Raw genomic sequence first — 20455 nt, 5'->3', positions numbered from 1 at the left:
AGACATTGAGATTTTGCTACACTAATTTCAGGTCAGGGCCCAAGTTTATCACCAGTAAGTAAAATGTGCTGAGAAAGAGGAATGAGAGAAACAGAGAAAAGAAAAAGAGATAGAGACAGAGATGTAAAAATATAAATGCAAGATACTATGAGAGAAGGTACTTTCTTCAGTGCCTAAAAATTGACAGCACATTTTCAAGGACATTTTTCTCACATGTCTTGAAAACTCTCTACTGCTGAATTTTCAGATATTGTAATAAGAACAATTAGAATATAACAGAATGCTTCCTGGGCAAAATGAAGGAGAAAGAAGAATGAGTTTTTAAAAGAAGCTTAAACATCTAGCCATGGCATATGTAAGAATAAACCTGTTTTTATTTTAAAAATTTTATTTCTATAGCTTACAGATCTTGCATTGGCATTCCTGGTCTATTTACTCTTAGGAATCATTCTGACAGTGCATTTAAGCTTTTCAGATGTTTTACCTATCACTCTACCAAAGACTATGTTTAAAATGTAAAATATGATAGCAATGATAGGTGGCAATGATTCTCCAGACTAACTCAAAAGTAACTCTAACAAAAATATGCGTATTAAATAATATTGTGTGAATGGTGCTAGCTAGGTCAACTGCATTTAATACTGTCTGTTTTGTTTATATTACAGATTAGTTACAAAAGATCTCTAAGCAGCTCCATGCATAAGGAAGTTAACCATACTCATACTGGAAGGATAAACAAAATTCACTTTCTGAAGGAGACAATCTGTGTGTGTGTGTGCACATGCACATGCACGTGTGTGCAAATAGTTGGGGGCAAATATAGGTAGGGAGGGGGAGAGAGGAAATTATTTGATTTGAGACTGTCAAACAGAATAGGTGTTAAACAACCATCTATGCCATTTCTTCTTTTCCTTTTCTTTTTTCTTTTTTTTTTTTTTTTTGATATGGAGTCTCACTCTGTCACCTAGGCTGGAGTGCAGCGGTGCGACCTCGGCTCACTGCAACCTTTCGTCTCCCAGGCTGAAGTGATTCTCATGCCTCAGCCTCCCAAGTAGCTGGGATTATTAGCTACTGCACCCGGCTAATTTTTTTTTCTATTTTTTAGTAGAGGTGAGGTTTCACCATGTTGGCCAGGCTGGTTTTGAACTCCTGGCATCAAGTGATCTGCCTGCCTAGGTCTCCCAAAGTTCTGGGATTACGGGAGTGAGCCACCACACCTGGCTTATGCCTTTTTTTTTTTTTTTATAAGCACTTTGCCAGCATATACAATGCGGCAGAGAAGCCAAGGTAAAGTAGTAACATATCCTGTAAATTTTTGTCAGTGGAGCTCTTAAACTGTAACTTTGTTACATTCCTGAGGCATTGTTCATGTACTTTTAGAAACAAATATACAATTAGTGATCAATCATTAACTCTTCAGAGGTAAAAGGAAACAGAATCACCATTTCTTTTTATTCTGACTCTGAATTTTGAAAATCTTAATTTTCATTTGTACTGATTGCCAACAGTTTGAACGAATAAGACTTTCTGCTCAAAGGTATAGAAAAAATACACACACAAACACATACATCAATACATACATATGAAGAGAAACATTTCAGCCTCCTAGTGATACTGTGACACTTTAAGACAGCCAATTATAAAAATCTAATTTTGTGAAAGTCAATGAAAAAATCCATTTATTGGACCCAGTTACAACATAAATGGTCATTTGTTTCATGACCATTTTCATTATTATCTGAATTCCACTTTATGTAAACTCTGTCTACAGAGTTAGGAAATGAACAGTTTGTCCCTTGATAACTCTCCATCTTATGTCAGAATAGAAGAAAAATTACTTTCCAGGAAATCAGTCATAGCTGTGTTCTGATGTGGACTTTTATTATTATAACTTTGAATTGACTAATTTTCTCTTTTGTTTTCTTTCTTTTGGTAATATGGCGTGCTTACACAAAGAGCAATTTCTTTTTGGTTGAATCAGTTGCTATCTCACCAAATTACATATTATATGTCAATTTTTTTGCATACCTTAGTTCTTTTCAAAATTTGTAATGATTCCATATGCCATTTTCTATTTCTCTATTTTTTTCCAAACATGTTGGCTTTATAGCCATTTAACTCGTATTTTTTTTTATTAGTTATTTGTTTTCCTCGTGTCCCTTTTAATGACCAGCAAGGACTAACTGGAGTTGTGGAATCTTCAATAGATGCCTTGAGAATCTGTTAATTTTGTGAATTTCCATGGTACATTTTTATGCATATGTCTTCTACTACACTAAAGTACTGTGAAAGTGAGGATAAAATTGGGTTCATTTCAGGATCCCCAGCCCTGGCGTACAGACAGTAAATATTTACTAAGGAAATGAATAAGCAGAATAAAGAAAAGAAGAAAGGAAAGAAGGAAGGAAATAGATGTTTATCTTATTTGAAGTTTAAAAAAAGATAAAAAAGCATGAGTGGTAGATGATTATTTAGTGGCTGCTGGATTTTATAAACTTAATTTTGTTGCTTACTCATTTTGATTTCCCCAACTCCTTTTGGTCAGTTTTACAGATAATCAAGTGGACATATGCACAGATCTTGGTACCAATGGAACAGTGTTTTCACCTGTCTTCACAACAGACCATACGTAAAATGGCTGAAATGAGGAGCCATGCCAAGCCATTTTTGTTCACGTTACAAATTTGAGAACAATCAAGGTTTAAAAGAATTAAAAAATAACCTGCAATATTTCTTTTAAACAAAGCAATTCCTTGGTTTGGTATACTACAGAATATTTAACTATTTTCAGTCACACAGAATTTATCATATGAAAATAATTAAGCTTATGTTATATGCAGGTAAATGCTCGCACTGCACAATGAGGACATTCATTTCTTTTACACATTTGTGAAGGTGGCAGATGAGCACGATTCAATATCATAGCATTTCCTAAATCAGAAGCGCTTGCTGACACATGACATAGCTATGCAGTTTTGGTAAGAAGAATAGTAAGATAATGTGGCTTTTCTTTCTGAAATACAAGCTCACCAGGGCTGGAAGCGAAAGCCATATGAATGAATGGGAGGGATGTAACAGAGAAAGCAAAATCAGAGCATTCAATAAGAGGCTTTGGTACATAAACCCTGCCTCTATTTCTCTGCAGAGAGCTTTTCCATGAGATAACCAAAATAATGAAGCAGAGAGGTTGGTAAAATGTTTGTACCTTTTCCCAAGTCCAAAATACATTGTATATCATATGGGGCAGTAATTAGAAACTAAAACAAAACCACCACTGCATTTGGTCCCCAGAGACCATTGCCAGGTCAAGGCATTGGTTGAAAATATCTGAATATCCTGGCTGATACCAAGATCCCAGCTGTGCCTAGTGAAAAACATTGTCATGCATGTGAACAGGTGGACTTAAGCGTACCCTTGGTTCAGATGTAGCAAGGTGATGTCCATCTGGGAATTTTTATTTCTGTTCATACTCTAGACACATCCCAAAAGAAGATGAGTCAGTGATTGACTGAGTTTGCCTACAAAGAGAACCCCATGTAGATTTCACCAGAGTAATTTTCTTCCGTAGGCTTCTGAAACAACCACGTTATTATGATTTCCCTACAGAAAGCCCAGTCAAAGGTTGCCGAAGTTGTTTGTGCTTCACCCTCTCTAAATGACTTGCAAATTTATTCAAACACAATATGAGGAGATGCTTTATTTGTTGAAATAACTGTCTGCAGTGTCCTGCACTAAAGGGTGAGGTACATCAAGCAGAAACATGGACAGAAATACATTGGTTTCGAAACCCATAAATCCTTATTTGAATCTGCCAACCTGAAAGCCACGTGGAGCCCGCATAAACTATTTTTCCTAAATGCTACATCTGATTAAGCCATACCATTAAATGACAGCTGAACTTTAACATTAATATGATATTATTTAAATAACCACATCATTTTTTTTACACTAAAAATGATGAATGATTTCTGGACAGCTCAATTGACATAAAGCAGGAGGACTCTTTAATGAGATTTGACAAAATGGAGACATATGCAGAATATTCGTTACAGCTCACGACGCAGGAGCCCTCCCAGGAAAGCAACAGAGGTTTTTCCCTCCCCTTCCTTTCTTTTTTATTGTCTATAGGCACTGAAGCATTCCTTTCAATCACCACTACCCTTTTCTCTGAATTCTGAGTTTTTCTTAGGCCATTTACCTAGTACTCTTAATCAGAGAATTTGATGGCTTATGATTCTGAGTTGGGAGTCAGGGTCCAAGAAAACGAGAAGGAATGTCATATTATGCCAGCCTTGGCTGGAAATGTCCCAGGAACTTTAAGCTTGCTACTGGTCAGGCTGCTTAGAAAAATCTTAACAGTCTTGAAGACCAAACCACTAGACATTTGATTGATTCTTATGTAATAAATCTGTAACACGGCAAACATACTTTTAGCAAACTATTGTATATGGATATGTGATCAAAGAAGACTTTAGTTATTTTTAGATGGTTGTCTTTATAGTATCAACTATAAAGATTTCCTTCTTAAAAATTCTAATTAAGCTATTCCAGAGGCCATTCTCAATGTTTCTCATTCACTTTTCTATCCACAGTTCCAAACTGACAGTCATGCTAGATGATATTCTTATGTGGTAGATTCTGAATGTGAAATAATTTTGCGCTGAATGTACTTATAAGAACATTACCTACATTCATTCATTTATTTTCTCATACTATTTAGCATATTTTTCATCAATCAAGGTTGAGTTACACATATAAAACATGAACATTTGTTTGTTAGCACATATTATTCAGATAATCTTGACGTTTTATAAATCATCTTTCAGTGTATACATAAAACAGAAATGTTTCCCCAAACAGTGTCACTTAAAGAAATGAAAACAAGGCAACACAGAGCAAAGCTAACAGCAACTGTGCTCCTGAAAATGGTAGGTCTGCATTCCCTCCATAAGAAGGAGGCCATCAAAATAGAAAATAAAATCAGCCTGCTCCTGCCATGGGGCCCTCCTCAGGCTATGAAAAAACACTTCATGTCTAACCCTAATTTTTTCCATAGCTTCAGGTTACCCCCTAGCTCAAGCCTTCTCTCTAATCTGTGTTACTATGTGTCCCTGTCCAAACAAGAGTTAATATCAGTGCTTTATTATTTCAAACGGGTCCTGACACAGGGCACTAAGAGCAGAAGCTTAAAAGCATGTAATATGCCCCGTTGCAATTGAATGAAAACATAATATTTTAAAAAAGAGACAGAGAGAAAGACGGGTCCCTACCTTGCTCTTACCTTCGCAACATCCCCGTCAGAATCCTGGAGCTTTTTCCCAAATTAGCGTCTGTTTCCCGAAGCTACAAGAAGAACAGCAATGTTAAAACAAAACAAAAGTTCATGCAATTAGATTATTTCTAAAGTGCATGGCAAGTGACAATTTATTTCATGGTAGAAAATCCAAACAATAAAAATGTTCACATATACAAAAACAAATACATTTCTGACAGCTACACAAACATGGAAAATTCTTATATTTGGAGAATGACACATGAGAGGTAATCTTGGGAGCTTTAAGCTGGATACTAGAACCGGATAGAAAAGCAAAGCACAGGCTGAAAAAGTTTCATAAACATTTGGTAATTCGTCTCCAACTTATGAATGTGCAAAGTCCTAAAAACATAAAAATAAAATGAATTGAGAAAAGATGACCACCAGTCATTCTATAGTTTTCACTCTAAAAGATGAACATACTCCAAAATCTCCCTCAGTGACCTTCTCCTCTATAAGAAGTAAATAAAATACCCACCTGGGAGCATTCTGGGATGGGGACATAGAGTCAGCTGCTCTTCGCTCCATGTCACTCTCTTTCTTTTCCTTTCCACAGACCTTACACCCTCTTTCACCTTAGATACATATAACTACCTAATTGCTACTGTTTATGTCCCAATGCCTTTCATTTATGTCTTCATTGACTGAATATGTGAAAAAAACTGTATCACTTGTACTTACTCTTTCACGTGCTCGCTGTATCTTTTCTCTGTCATGACTAAGGTTTTCCAACATCTCCTGACCAATTTGCTCTATGGAAAAGAAAATCTGAGTAAGGAAAAATGACTCGGAGTGCACATGAGAATAACTCTCAGGAGTACCCAAATGACATAAAATGTTAAAGTAGCATGCATGCATTATACATTAGACACGTATTTCAATTCATGTATTTGAAAAATATAAACAGTATTTGATAAATGTGTCTATTTATCTTAGGTATAATTAGATATTTGACCTATAGAACACAACCAACATGAGAATAATGACTTAGAGATGATGTCTTGCCCAGGCCACTCCAGCAAATATCAGCAAAGGTGGAGGAGATCTGATGTCCATTAGTCTATTTTGTCATCATGGAATTTAGCTGTTGGTTTTTACAGGTTATAAGTAATGTTAATGATTCTGCTCTCCCTGTCCCCTTTCATTTTGCACATGTATGTCAGACTCCATTTAGAACCATTTTAATTTTAGTGTATTCGCCCTGCACAAGTAATCCTCATACGCTCACCTACATATGCTTATTGGTAGTGAACTGTCTCTAGGCTTCTGCTCTCTTCAAGGCAAGGGCTCATTTAATGTGTTATCAGCAGCTGTAGGTACTTGAGTCAACTCAAGGTGAGGTGCATTCCTTCTCAAGTAGTAGAAGAGAGCTCATGCTGGAGACAGTGTTTTCACCCCAGAACTTTGAAACCCTAATACTGTTATAGGCAATTTAGAACATTCATTAAAAAGCCATACTGCTGAGTTTTAATGAGGTTTTCCCGTGCCATGATCATCTTATTTGGTTGACACTAGGCAGTCTCTTCTCCAATCTGCAGACCCTTTTAGAAGACAGTAGGTATGGCTTGACCTCATAAATAACCAGCTGCCTTGAATAAATCGTTTTCAGACTCATTCCCCACTACCTGGGAGGTGCCTTATTCCATACTAGAAGGATGCCTCTCTTATAATCTTGGCAACCTATCTGACTACCTTGTTCTACATCTCTCTCTCCTTTTCCCTCTGGCATTGTCTCTTTACTCATACCTATAACAACAATCATCTCTGGGTTATAGACATATGGAAGCATTCAAACAAGCACCTATTATAATAATAACAAATAATTTAATGAAGTCAGTAAGAAGTCACCATGGTAGTTATTTGGCTCATACATGTACACTGCTAGGCTTTTTTTAAAGGACACCCTAAAAATGTTGAGCAGTAGTTAGGCCACATTGAGAGCTTTGGCTGTGAACTCACACTGCCTGAGCCAAAATCCCAGTGCTGGCCCTTACTAGCTGTGTGGCTAACTTCATTGTGCCTCAGTTTATCCATAAATGGGAATATTAATAATAATAGTACTATATCATGAGTTTGTTGTAAGAGTTTAATAAGGTAATTCAGTTACAATATTTAGCACAGTGACTGGCCTACAACAATAATAAGCATTTATTGAATGATGATTGATTTTTCATCATTCAATCAAGAACATCAATGGGCTATTATGACTTTGCCACTCTCCTATCTTAGTCCTGCTGTAGCCCACTTGAGCTGCAATTTTATTCACAGGAAAAAATATCTGTCCTGCCTTTCTTACCAAGTTGATGTTATGATCCAACGAGATAGCCTAAGTAAAAATGTTGTGGAAGCTATAGGGTACCATATAAAGGCACGTCATGAAATAGCATGTAAGATTCAGAGTATTCAACAAAGAATCATTGAGTCCCCACTGTGTGCCAGGTACAGGTGCCAGGGATATGGCATGGAGCTTCCATGCCAGCAGTAAGGATTAAGCAGTTAAAGAAGTGTTACAGAAGAGTTACAGACAAGTGTTATCAGAAGAGTTTGTGTTTCAAGGCACATATTCCTTTCATGACAGAAAATCCAACTCATAGGAAACAGTTACATGCACTAGCATAAATATATTTTTGACAGCATACACATTTTTAACATTCTTTCTCAGTATAGTAGCTCCTCTTAGACTTATTTCAGCTCTTTATTATTAACCCCATACAATTTATCCTTAAGGTAAAATTGGGTAAGATATGTGGCTCCCAGTGGAAGCATCACAGCAGTGGAAGATGATATCAATAATGGAGAAGGAGGAAATAATTGAAGTTGAATTTTTTTCTTTTCTTGCACGACAATATTCAATTTTGTCATACTGTTATTACTGTTACATTGGATTTCTTTTATCAACATAATATAGCAATTATAATTCATTTTTCACTTAAAACCTTTAACATATATGAGCACCATGAACACTGCAATTATTTCAGCAAAATGCTATTTATATCATATTTTCTCCTGTTCAGATTGATGGTATTATAACATGTAATCTAAAACGAAGAGGAAATAGGTTATTACTATTGTGTCTGTGGCCAGTATCGTATCCCCAGTAAGTATCTGTGGAAAGAATGAATAAATAAAAGAATTAAAGTATGTGTCAGGTTTGTGACCTATTCTTGCTCTTAAAGTCCATCCAGTGTAGCACTGGAGAAGCTGACATCAGAAAGCAGGTAATAGATTCATCATTCTATCAGGTTCGCTGAGGAGAAAACTCTACTCTGAGTGGACCTATGGTCTGCTACTGAAGGAATCAACAAAGAAGAAGTAAAGATCTGGGTCTTTTCAGGAGTTATAAACCACTCTCACAATCTCCTTGCCTCCCCAGACATAGCTCAGCATCCCAAGTACTAACTCGATCTAGCAAGAGAAGAGATATTGGCAAGAGCGTATGCATCCCGGTCTTAACACCCAAATGCCATGCACTGTTGGAAACACAATTCTTTTTTCATTTCTTGCTTGCTCTCTTCCATTTTAATGCTCTAATAAAGAAAATTTCAGGCCAAATATATTACAGTGATAACTATTATGGAATGAAAAAAAAAATTCATGTAAAGAAAGTTATGTGGTTTTTCTTTTCCACTGTGGGGCCCACTCTTCTAGTCGAACCAAAACAAATCAAGACAACGAATTAGAGGGATTATTTTTAATACAGACTATCTTTGGTTTGGCGATTATTTCATTAAATAATTAGAAACACTGTTAGGTTTATTTTTCTTGAATAATTTAACTGAAGAGGTAAGCATTCACCAAAAACACCGTAATAGAAAGAACACAAGCTCAGAGGCCTAAGCCAACGACAGATGTGAGATTTAAATTTTCAGTTCTTTACTTTCCATAGTGCCTTAAGAATGGAACAGCCATACTGCTGCTCTTGAACTAATTTGAGAAATCATAAATTTTATAAATAGTGTACTTGTTGACTGTGAGGGTCTTCTTGAGATTAAGAAACAATGGGAAGCATAACAAGGCAATGAAAACTGACGGTGTATGCTGGAATTCTCCATGTCAGTACGAGCATGATAAATGAATTCCTGGAAGGAAGAGCTCCTTCCTGCACTTCTCTCCTTTCCACAGTGGTCCTGGGAATCATCCTGGGAGTAGAGTTCTCAAACACATAAAATGAATTTTCGTTTTTACAGTTACCCAGAATCAATCATATCCTTGATCTATAGCCCCTTTTTATAGATAAACACATGTGCAAAAGGGTTTTTGGCTAACATTTCCTTTGCTTTTCAATCTTTGGGAAGATATACACAATAGCCACTGAATACTTTCCTGTCCCATAAAGAAATTGAGAAAGGAGCAGGTAACTTCAAATCTAGCAAGATATCTCCTGAAGGACTGGCCTGACATCATGAAAATAAGACTTAGTCTGAAGAACTTGTATCACTGAAAGCATCATGTCTCTCCACTCATAAAATAATAATACCATCTGAACAACAGTATAAGTGTAACATAAGACTAATATGAATGAACCCCTTTTTTTAAAAAAAAAAACTTATAAGACCTGTATTTTTGAGGTGAGCAGATTAAAATATCCTCTGTAAGAAGTTAGGACTTACTGAAGCTCACATCATGTTATAAACTGGCTGAAAGGGAAGGAGCCTCAAATCTAATTCACTAGGAAATGTCCCATTTGATACATTCAAAATATTTTTAAAAAGTGGTCACTGTGGAAAATGCAGGACACTCTCCAGAAGACAGTGACTATTCCGCAGCACACCTATATTTATTTAATTTTCTTTTTATAAACCTTGTTAAGAATGTGGTTTCCAACAAATTATTTTAAAAAGCGAAAACAGCAAGTTGGGTCTTCTTTAAAGGACTAAGAGAAGGTAAGGGTATCTTCCGGCACTTGAAAACTTCACCAGCAATTTTAGTAGCAGATAAAAGGCATTCACACTTACACAACTATTGTTTGCATACAGGGACTTTTGTGAAGTGCAGGAGTTCTGCAAAAGAGCTATACTGAAGCATGTGTTTTCATATGTGTATTGCAGAACACCAACCAGATGAAAAACCTTGAAGTAATATGTCCTCACAATTTGGAGCGCTGAATCTTGGACATGACTTGGGAACTTCTGGCCACGGAATCTAATAAAGGTAGAAAACGTGCTGCTTCAGGAAGCAGAGGGATTCACATACAGCTTTCTCAGGAGGGATCTGATCACGGAGTGGTTGGATCAGTCACTCTTCGGCATTTAGCATAGCTTCCTGGGCACTGACTCTGCTCTCATGCCCTGAATAGCTAGGTTATCCTCTGTATTGATGTTACTTGGGCATGAAGAGCCTTTTGAATTCCTGATATCTGGAAAAATACAACAATGGAAAGAGAGTTCTTTCAACATCTTTCATTATTTGACAACCTAAGATATGTGAGGAACTTCTGCTTCCAGTTAGAATGTAGAAAGATGCCATAGAAAGATGCAAATGACCATTCCCATGGAAACAAGAAAAACCCAGACAAAATAATTACTAAACTTTTCTGGAGGAAGTAAGTAGATGCAAAGAAGCTCTGATGAATTCTAGAGAGAAACAAGTACTTTGTGTATGAGCGAACAGGTATGGCAACTTTGATACCAAGTTTGATATAAGGCAAGTGCCTGCTCTGAGAATGAGCCTGCCATAGATAGAATTTATAGGGATGAGAGAAATCAGTCAAATGTTAAATGATGATGTAGGCTTACAAAACAGAATGGAATCTAGATGAACTCTAAACACAAAAACAAATTGCTTGGTCTGATATTTCTCCCCAAATCTTCAAATTTGCCAAATAAGAGGGAATAAAGGTGGAGCTAGCCAGTAAAGAGAAATCACATATTCCCACACATTCTTGTGCGCTTATATTTTAAGACACTGTCAGAGTTGAGTCTAAAGGTGAACCAAAAAATATCTGAAACTGCAGATCAACCAACTCCCAGCTCAAACACTGACAATATGTTTTGTTTGTTTGTTTGTTTGTAAGAAGCAGCATGAACACAGGTTGGAAGTGCACTAATCATGGATGAATCCAATCTTATAGCTTCAGCTCAGCACCAACTCAAGTTTTGGGAGAATCAGATCCTTCTATTATCTAAATACAAGATAAGAGTAAAATGTTATCTTGTATATATAACAAATCCAGGATGTTATATTTCAGATTCCCTTGTTTTTTTTTATACAGTGTATGGAATACTATAAAATTGTGACATGCAAAAAAAACAGGAAAGAAGAATAATCAAGAGAAAATACACCTATATGAGTAGACCAATAGATCCTAGTCACTACAGTTAACAGACGAAGATTTTAGAACTATTATAATTGTGTTAAATAATTTATAGGAATAGGTAAACATAATTGGTGAAAATATGAGTTTATCAAGAAACAAATGGAAACTCTAAAAGAAACCAAATAAAATTTTAGAATAAAAATATAACATTTGAAATTAATTCACTAGGTGTACCAAATAGAATATCCTTCACTATAGAATAAACGATCACTGAACACGAACATAGTTAATAGAAATTATCCAAACTGAAGGAGGAAAAAAATTTTTAAAAAATGAACACAGCATCAATAACTTGTGAGGTTATAACAAGTGGTCTTACATACATGTTATTAGACTACAAGAAAAAGAGATTATTAGAGACATAAAAATTTATGAATAAATATCTGAAGAACTAACAGTCAAACTTTTCCAATCTGTGTTTTTTAAAAAGCCGATCCACAGATCAAAGAAGTTTAAGAACCTCTGAGCAAGAGAAATAAAAACCACACCTAGTCATGTCACAGTCAAATTTCTGAAAACTAAAGATAAATTTACAATCTTGGCTGGGTGCAGTGGCTCATGCCTGTAATCCCAGCACTTTTGGAGGCCAAGGCAGGTGGATCACTTGAGGTCAGGAGTTCAAGACCAGCCTAGCCAACAAGGTGAAACCCTGTCTCTACTAAAAATACAAAAACTAGCTGGGCATGTTGGTGGGTGCCTGTAGTCCCAGCGACTCTACTCGGGAGACTGAGGCAGGAGAATTACTTGAACCTGTGAGATGGTGGTTGCAGTGAGTTGTGATTGCACCACTGACTCCAGCCTGGGTGACACAGCTAGACTTCCTCTCAAAAAAAAAAAATCTTAACAGCAGAAAAAAAGACACATTCAGGAAAACAATAATAAGGATGAAGGCTCAATTTTCATCAGAAGCAATACAAACATACAGTGGAACAACATTCCAAGGTGCTAAAAGAAAAAATAAAAAGTCATTCGATGATTCCATATCCAGCAATAATAGCCTTCAAAAATTAAGGTGAAATAAAGATATTCTTTGATAAGCAAAAAATATTACCCAGCAGAAGTAAACTGCAGGTTATATTAAGGGAAATTATTCAGGCTCAAGGGAAATGACACTAGATAGAAACCTGGGTGTACAAGAAAGAATGATGAACACCAGAAATGGTAAATCTGTGGATAAATATAAAAGCAGACCAGGCGCGGTGGCTCACACCTGTAATCTCAGCACTTTGGGAGATTGAGGTGGGTTAATCAATTGAGGCCAGGAGTTCTAGATCAGCCTGGCCAACATGGCAAAACCCCATCTCTACTAAAAATACAAAAATTAGCCAGGTGATGGTACATGCCTATAATCCCAGCACTTTGGGAGGCCGAGGAGGGTGGATCGCTTGAGGTCAGGAGTTCGAGACCAGCCTGGCCAACTTGGTGAAACCCGTTCTCTAGCAAAAAGCACAAAACCTTAGCTGTGTGTGGTGGCACATGCCTGTAGTCCCAGCTACTTGGGAGGCTGAAGTGGGAGAATCACTTGAACCCAGGAGGCGGAGGTTGCAGTAAGGCAAGATTGTGCCACTGCATTCCGGCCTGGGTGACAGAGTGAGACCCTGTCTCAAAAATAAATAAATAAGAAAATAAAAATAAAAGCATTTATTTTTATCTTATATTCTTTCAAAGTAATTAACTGTTTAAAATAAAAATAGTGATAACATATGCAGAAGCAAAATGTATGAAAACCAAAGCACGAAAGATGAAGAGGAGGTAAACAGAAGTATACTGTTGACTGGCTCTTGAGTTATATGTAAAGTAGCATATTGATTTAAGGTAGGCTGTAATAAATTAGGGATAAAAAGCTTAATTTCTGAGTTTCTTTCTCCAATATAATACTGTACCCACTAGCCACATGGGGCTATTTAAACTTCAATAAATAAAATGGACTTTAGTTCCTCAGTAGCACTATCCACATTTCAAGTGCTCAGTACCTACACGTGGTTAGTGGTCACTGTATTGGAGAATGCAGAAATACAACCATCTCTAAAATGATCTCCAAATTCCCTTGTCTTTAAGATACACTCAAAGAAATCAAGAAGTATTCACTTGGGGTTTGATTTAGGTAAAACATTCCCTTTCTCTGGGCCTCAGTTTCCTCAAATGTAAAATGAGAATCTTAGACTAGCTGATCTTTAGTGCCCCTTGGCTTTAAAATATTAGAACTTGGGCCGGGCGCGGTGGCTCATGCCTGTAATCCCAGCACTTTGGGAGGCCGAGGTGGGCGGATCACGAGGTCAAGAGAATGAGATCATCCTGGCCAACAGGGTGAAACCCCGTCTCTAGCAAAAACACAAAAATCAGCTGGGCATGGTGGCACGTGCCTGTAGTTCCAGCTACTTGGGAGGCTGAGGCAGGAGAATCGCTTGAACCCGGAAGGCAGAGGTTATAGTGTGCCGAGATCGTGCCACTGCACTCCAGCCTGGGTAACACTCTGTTACTCCAGCCTGGGTAACAGAGTGAGACTCTGTCTCGACAACAACAACAACGATAACAAATTAGAATTCAGTCACTCTAAACACTGAATGCCTCCTTTTCTCCAGAGAGCACATGAGAAACTAGAGCACGGGGCCAAATTAGGCCCAGAGATGTGTTCCCATCCGGCCCCAAGAACAACGTTTTAAAAAACCCACAACAATAGAAACTTCAATGCTTTTAAGCAGATCATATTGTTTCCATTTTGCCTAAGTCCCCAACATTAGACTGCTTCATACAGTACTGCTTGGCCTCTGAGGACATTAGCATTTACTATGTACTATAAAATATTTACAGGCACTTTGATGATGACATTATTAAAAAAATTACACATTCATATCGACTGAAGGTAAACTTAATACATTCTTAAAGAAATACAGCAAAAGACCATGCAGGGCCTACGCCCGCGTGTGTGTGTGCGCGCGCGCGTGTGTGTGTATAAGCAATTACGATTTAACACTACCTTCTCAGTAGCTGAGTATGTGTTCTATTTTGTTTTAAGATGATCAAATCTATCATTAAGCAATTAAAAAAATCATCAGTGCTACTTTCATCAAAGTCATAGTAGCAGAACCTCCCCTTAGTTACCTGGTTTGTTGCAGATAATTAACAAACACTATTCCCAGAGCCCTCAGACATCAGTCAATGAAGCTGTGCTAGCAATAATGACGCTTCGGAATGAGCAGGTACTATGTAAATTGAGGTTGTTAAACAAAAGGAACCATGTTAATTATAGCTCCATTCAAAAACGAGAATGAATCCATTCTATTCTATAAAATGAGACTTGAGCAGCAGGAAGGACATCCCTTTTTCACAATTCAATAAAGCCTGTAAAAAAAAGCCAGGAGATGAAGCAGCAGAAAACCTGAATGGGCAAAACTGTCAAAACACATTCCAAAGGCTCACTTGTGGAATTTACCAAACATGTATTTACTTAACAGACAAGGGAGACGTGTTCAGCGTCATCCAGCTCTCCAGGGTAAATGAATTACTCATTCTAAAAAAACAAAAAGTGCTTAAAGAATTGAGAAGTGACTAGAAAGTAATTAGAAAGCCTTTTTAGAAATCATTCTGAGCCGAGTTAATCACTATTTGTACTCTTTGTGAACTCTGCACACATTGCTATCACTAAATGTATAGCATTTTAATTATATGTTTGAGAAGTCACTATTGGGTGGACCACAGGACTTAAGTGGCTAGCAAACATCTTTCGCTTTTATGAAAGACTATTTTAAGCATTTTTGAACCAGCTGGCAATCACAGCAAAAAATTTTTTTAAACAGCAGGTTTCATATAAAATGATAAACTTCTAGTTTCTTTTGAAGTTTGGAATATCTGGCAACACTGAGTCCCCATTCCCACTCGGTAAACATAGGCTGGAACTGAGTTACAGCTTCTCTCTTTAGAAGAGCCAGGTACTATCCAGTTTGCCACCTCCCTACTGGCCTGTTTCACTCATTTCTGTTCCCTGCTTGGCTGTCGTAGGAATAGACATTTGTAACTCCTTGCTTATATATTCTTCTCTAATATACTGTAAATGGCTTTAAAGACGAGGCCATGTCTCATTCCTCTCAGTATACGCCGCATTTTAAGAGGCAGTATAGGACATATGCAGGTGCTTTGGAAATTTTTGTTCATTGGAACCACTCAACTTAAAAATATGGTCAAGTTCTTTAAAAATTTATAACAATAGAATCAAAGACTTTTAGAACAAATGTGGGCTGTAAAAGTAATGGTGTAAATGAGCTGGGCGTGGTGGCTCATGCTTGTAATACCAGTGCTTTGGGAGGCTGAGCTGGGAGGATCACTTGAGGCCAGGAGATTGAGACCATCCTGGGCAACACAGTGAGATCACCATCTCTTAAAAAAGCAAAAAGTAGCCGGGCGTGGTGGGGCATGCCTGTGGTATCAGCTACTTGTTAGGCTAAGGTGGGAGGATCACTTGAGGTCAGGAGATTGAGGCTGCAGCGAGCTATGACCGAGCCACTGCACTCCAGCGTGGGTGACAGAGTTAGACCCTGTCTCTTGGAAAAAATAAATAAATAAATAAAGTAATTGAGCAAATGAGCAAACTAGAATGTGGGAAGTTGGGAGGTGGAGGTCTCCAAGATCACCCAGATCATGCTGCTCATTACCTGCAGAGCTGCAACCATGATCCTAAGTCTCCCGACTCCTAGGCCTTTGATCTTTGCATTAACAACAACAAAAACAAATTAAAAAGAAAACAAACATGCATAACAATGTGGAGGACAAGGCATCCTAATACTACACATCTTTTTGTTGTTCCGTTTTAAGGCATACATATATGTGTGTGTGTATATATATATATACACACACACACACACAATATATAGTGTTCTTTGATACATAAAAGTTTTTAACTTTCATAAAGTCTAATCTGATTTTTTCTTCTGTTGCTTGTGCTTTCGCTGTCATACCTAAGAATGCATTGCCAACTTCACGCCATGAAGATTTGTCCCTATATTTTCTTCTAAGAGTTTTATAGTTTTAGTTCTGAGACTTGGGTCTTTGATCCATTTTGATTTAATTTTTGTACATTATATATGTGTGAGGTAGGGGGTGGCAAAGAGTTATTTTTGATTCATACAAAATATTTAGAACTCATCTGGAAGAAGTTACTGTCTTCTTATACCTCTTATTTTTTAAAAAAAACCTAATATGTATCCCAACTCAAAGCCTGGACAAATGTTTACACTGACTCATAAATTTAAAATGTTATGTTTTATATAGTATTTTTATATATCTTGACTCTTCTGAGCACACAGAAAGAAAGAAGATACCTAGGCTAAAATAGGGGAAGAAAGTATAGATATATTGAATAAATGGAAAAAGTAAAGTTATTAAACCTGAAAAATAGAGGACAATGCATACAGGAAGGGAACAGGCCTTACACATACATGCTGCTATATTTGAGCTGTGAGAAATACAACGTTTTTACCTAAAGGATTGCATTAGTCCGTTCTCACATTCCTGTAAAATAAACCCGAGCCACAAAAGGGGTTTAACTGTCTCACGGTTCTGCAGGCTGTACAGGAAGCATAGTGGCTTCTGCTTCCAGGGAGGCCTCAGGGAACTTTCAGTCATGGCGGAAAGCGAAGAGGGGAGGTGGGCCTGGCTTAACACGGCAGGAGCAGGACCAAGAGAGTGAGGGGAAGGTGCTACCCACTTTTAAACAACCTGATCTCACAATAACTAACTCCCTTGCTATCACGAGAACGGCATTGAGGGGATGGCACTAAACCATGAGAAACCACCCCCATGATCCAATCACCTCCCACCAGGGCCCACCTCTAACTCAGAGGATTAGCATTTGGGCATGAGATTTTGTGGGGACAAAGATCCAAACCACATCAAGGATGATCAAGTTTCAAGAAATATCCTGCAGGAAATCATGAGAAGGGAAAATTGAGGAAGTGAGAAGACTGACATTAAAGCTGGCTTAAAATTCGAGAAATAAAGTTTGTAGGCTGGGTGTGGTAGCCTATAATCCCAGCACTTTGGGAGGCCGAGGCAGATCAAGGATCACTTGAGCCCAGGAGTTTGAGATGAGCCTGGGCAATGCAGGGAAACCTTGTCTCTCAAAAAAAAAAAAAAAAGAAAAGAAAAGAAAAAAGAAAAAAAAATTATCTGGATATGGTATGCTCTTGTATCTCCAGTAACTCAGGAGGCTGAGGCAGGAGGATTGCTTGAGCCCAAGGGTTCCAGACCAGCCTGGATGACAGAGAAAGACTCTGATTTAAAAAAAAAAAAAAAAAAAGTTTGGGAAGAAAAATTCAGAGAGATAAGTAAGTCAGTTTACTGAATTTTTCAACAAAATGTTATTTCTTCTATTCATTTATCTAACCCTGAGAATAAGGTCAACAAACACATGCCGTACATGCCACAGCTCCTAACCACCAAACAGCTGGCAGGTATAGTCCATCAATCACAGTGGTGCCCTGAACACACCTTGCCACAAACCTTCTCCTCGAAACACCCCAGGCAGTCAACTCCAGCTGGTCAGGGTTGGCACAGGGGATAAGACCCACTTGCTCTCCTGGATCTATGGCACTGGGACCTTTTCTCAATTGACAAATGGTAATTTTTGGAGTTCTCCACTTTTCAGCTTCCAGCTAGTGCTCTCATTCTCGGATTTTCTGCGTGTATTTGCTTTAAAGGCCTGAGTGAGATGACTGAAATTTGAAGATCACAGACTCTGGCAAAGATTCTCATGTGCTAGTGCGCACCAGAATCATCTAGGAAGCTTTTAAGAAACAGTGTTGTGCACCCCTTACTGTAGGCTAATTCCCTAGATATGGGGCACAGATATGCACACTTTAAAAATGTCTGTCAGTCATGTCAAACTCCTTCTTATGGGCCACAGGCCTTCATTCTTCAACATTCTCTAGTCCAAAATACCTGGCCCTGGGACAGATCTTTACCCTTTTAGCTCTGGGCCTTTGGTACTCATAAGATTTACTTAAAATATGAAACAAGGAATACATCAATACAGTTTTAGGCTGATTTCAAGAATAGGATTCATCACATTTCTTAGCTTTCTTATTAAAAGACCACTATCACACTTCCTCCCCTTCATAATTTTATATATATATATATATATATATATATATATATATATATATATATATTTCGACAGTACAGGGCAGAATTCATTTTGTACTAGTGACTGAGGCAAGCTATGCAATCCAACATGTTTGTTTGGTCTGAATCCTAGGAAGCCCTGGGTGAGTTTAATCCTTGATTGTTAAAGCATTTCTCTAGGTCTTCATGGAGCCCTGCCACCCCTGCCCCACCCCACCACACATACACACACCTTCTCTTTACTCCTTGGTTTCTATCTTCTGATCTGGGTTAATTTTTTCTGCTCTTGATACACCTACCTGATTATCTATAGTAAGATACTTCAAATCTTTTTTGTGGAAGTGGATAATGCATAAATCAATGGATAAATGAAAGGGCGAGACTGTTAAAACACAGATTGCTGGGCCCTGAATCCACAATTTCTAATTCAGTAGATGTGTGTGTCGGGGGGGTCGGGGGTGGCAGGGAAGAAGCTGCATTTCTAACAAGTATCCAGATGCTGCTGGTGATGCTGGTTCCCTAAGACTATGTTTTGAGAACCACTGTAAGGGTTGGCGAGCTAGGGCAATTTAGCCAAATCCAGCCTATGGCCTGTTTTTGTAAATAAAGTTTTATTCACACACACACATAAGCCACAGCAATTTACAGAGGAAGTGGGAGAATTTATGCTATATCACGAGGCAGACAAAAACTTTAATGTAGAAGAGACTTGTATTTTTAGACAGTGACATTTTGAGAGGTGGAAACTAACAAAACTCAAGACAAGGGAACTAGTGAATAAATGGAGAAAAGTATAAGAAAAAGAATGGATGACTGTAGGGTATATTCTGACAGAGTTTTAAGGTGATGTGATCTTATTATTATATCTAAATTTGAGATGTATGTGTGGTAAAGGATTTAAACTGAACTCAAATTACTGTCTCGTAAAAAAAATAATAGAACGAGATAAGGTTTCTTAATATTTATGCTATCCTTATGACATTATAGAAAAGGCTAGTAAATACGGATTTTGAAAATCTTGCTTATTAGATGGCAATGCTGGTCAATGTCAGGTGAAGCACACTAAAAAATTATTCATTTTATAAACTGAAGTATTAGTGTGACCTTAGAAGGACAGTACATAACCAAATACGCACTTAGAGACTTCTTTTAGTAAAACTCCTAACAACAAAAAAGTTTACTTATTGTTTGCTTTTCTTAGCAAGCACTATGACATTGGGAGTCTCTAAAACACAGAATAAAACAAAGCTACCATTGTTTCTAAATACAATAGGGAATTTATTAGACTTCATCAGCCAGGCTGTATATTGAACTTATTAGCATAATTATAGGAAGAATTTTTAATTATATCTGAACAGATTTTATTAGGGAACCACTAAAACTGAGTCTTTTACTAAACTTCCTCCTAAGAGTATTAACAAGTTGGGATGGGACTTCTTTTGGGGGGGAAACAAGCATGTAGGTTGAAACCCTGGGGGATGAAAAAATGACTGCATACATTCAATATATATCCAACAAAAGTTTATTGCTTACAGGCTGTGTATAAAACACTGCAATGAATGCTCCCCTCCAGGGAAAGGTTTTTATTTTGGGCTACTATTTATTGACTGCTGCATTTTATACTAGCAACTGTGCTAAGCACTTAATGGATACTGCATTTAATCTTCATAACCACCACATGAAGTCGATTATTATTAATCCCATTTAAA

At 37.4% G+C, this 20455-nt stretch overlaps 1 protein-coding gene across 4 annotated transcripts in view; it reads right to left on the bottom strand.

Annotated features, from left to right (window-relative positions):
- The window catches only part of VTI1A (vesicle transport through interaction with t-SNAREs 1A), a 367819-nt gene that overhangs the window by 143863 nt on the left and 203501 nt on the right, over positions 1 to 20455 (bottom strand). For 2 of the 4 annotated variants that reach the window (XM_025395799.1, XM_025395801.1), the window contains 2 exons: positions 5996 to 6066; positions 5282 to 5343 (listed from right to left, as the gene is read on the bottom strand). In XM_025395799.1, coding sequence (XP_025251584.1) covers positions 5282 to 5343; positions 5996 to 6066 — 133 coding nt within the window. Of the gene's footprint in view, positions 1 to 2095; positions 2330 to 5270; positions 5344 to 5995; positions 6067 to 20455 lie in introns of those variants that run through there. The other 2 variants (XM_025395800.1, XM_025395802.1) reach the window with 2 other exon arrangements.

The sequence above is a fragment of the Theropithecus gelada genome, chromosome 9, assembly GCF_003255815.1.
Source record: "Theropithecus gelada isolate Dixy chromosome 9, Tgel_1.0, whole genome shotgun sequence".
In the NCBI taxonomy this organism is placed as follows: Eukaryota; Metazoa; Chordata; class Mammalia; order Primates; family Cercopithecidae; genus Theropithecus; species Theropithecus gelada.
The sequence above is the reverse complement of the archived record's forward strand: the minus strand, read 5'-3'. Positions and strand labels throughout refer to the sequence as shown.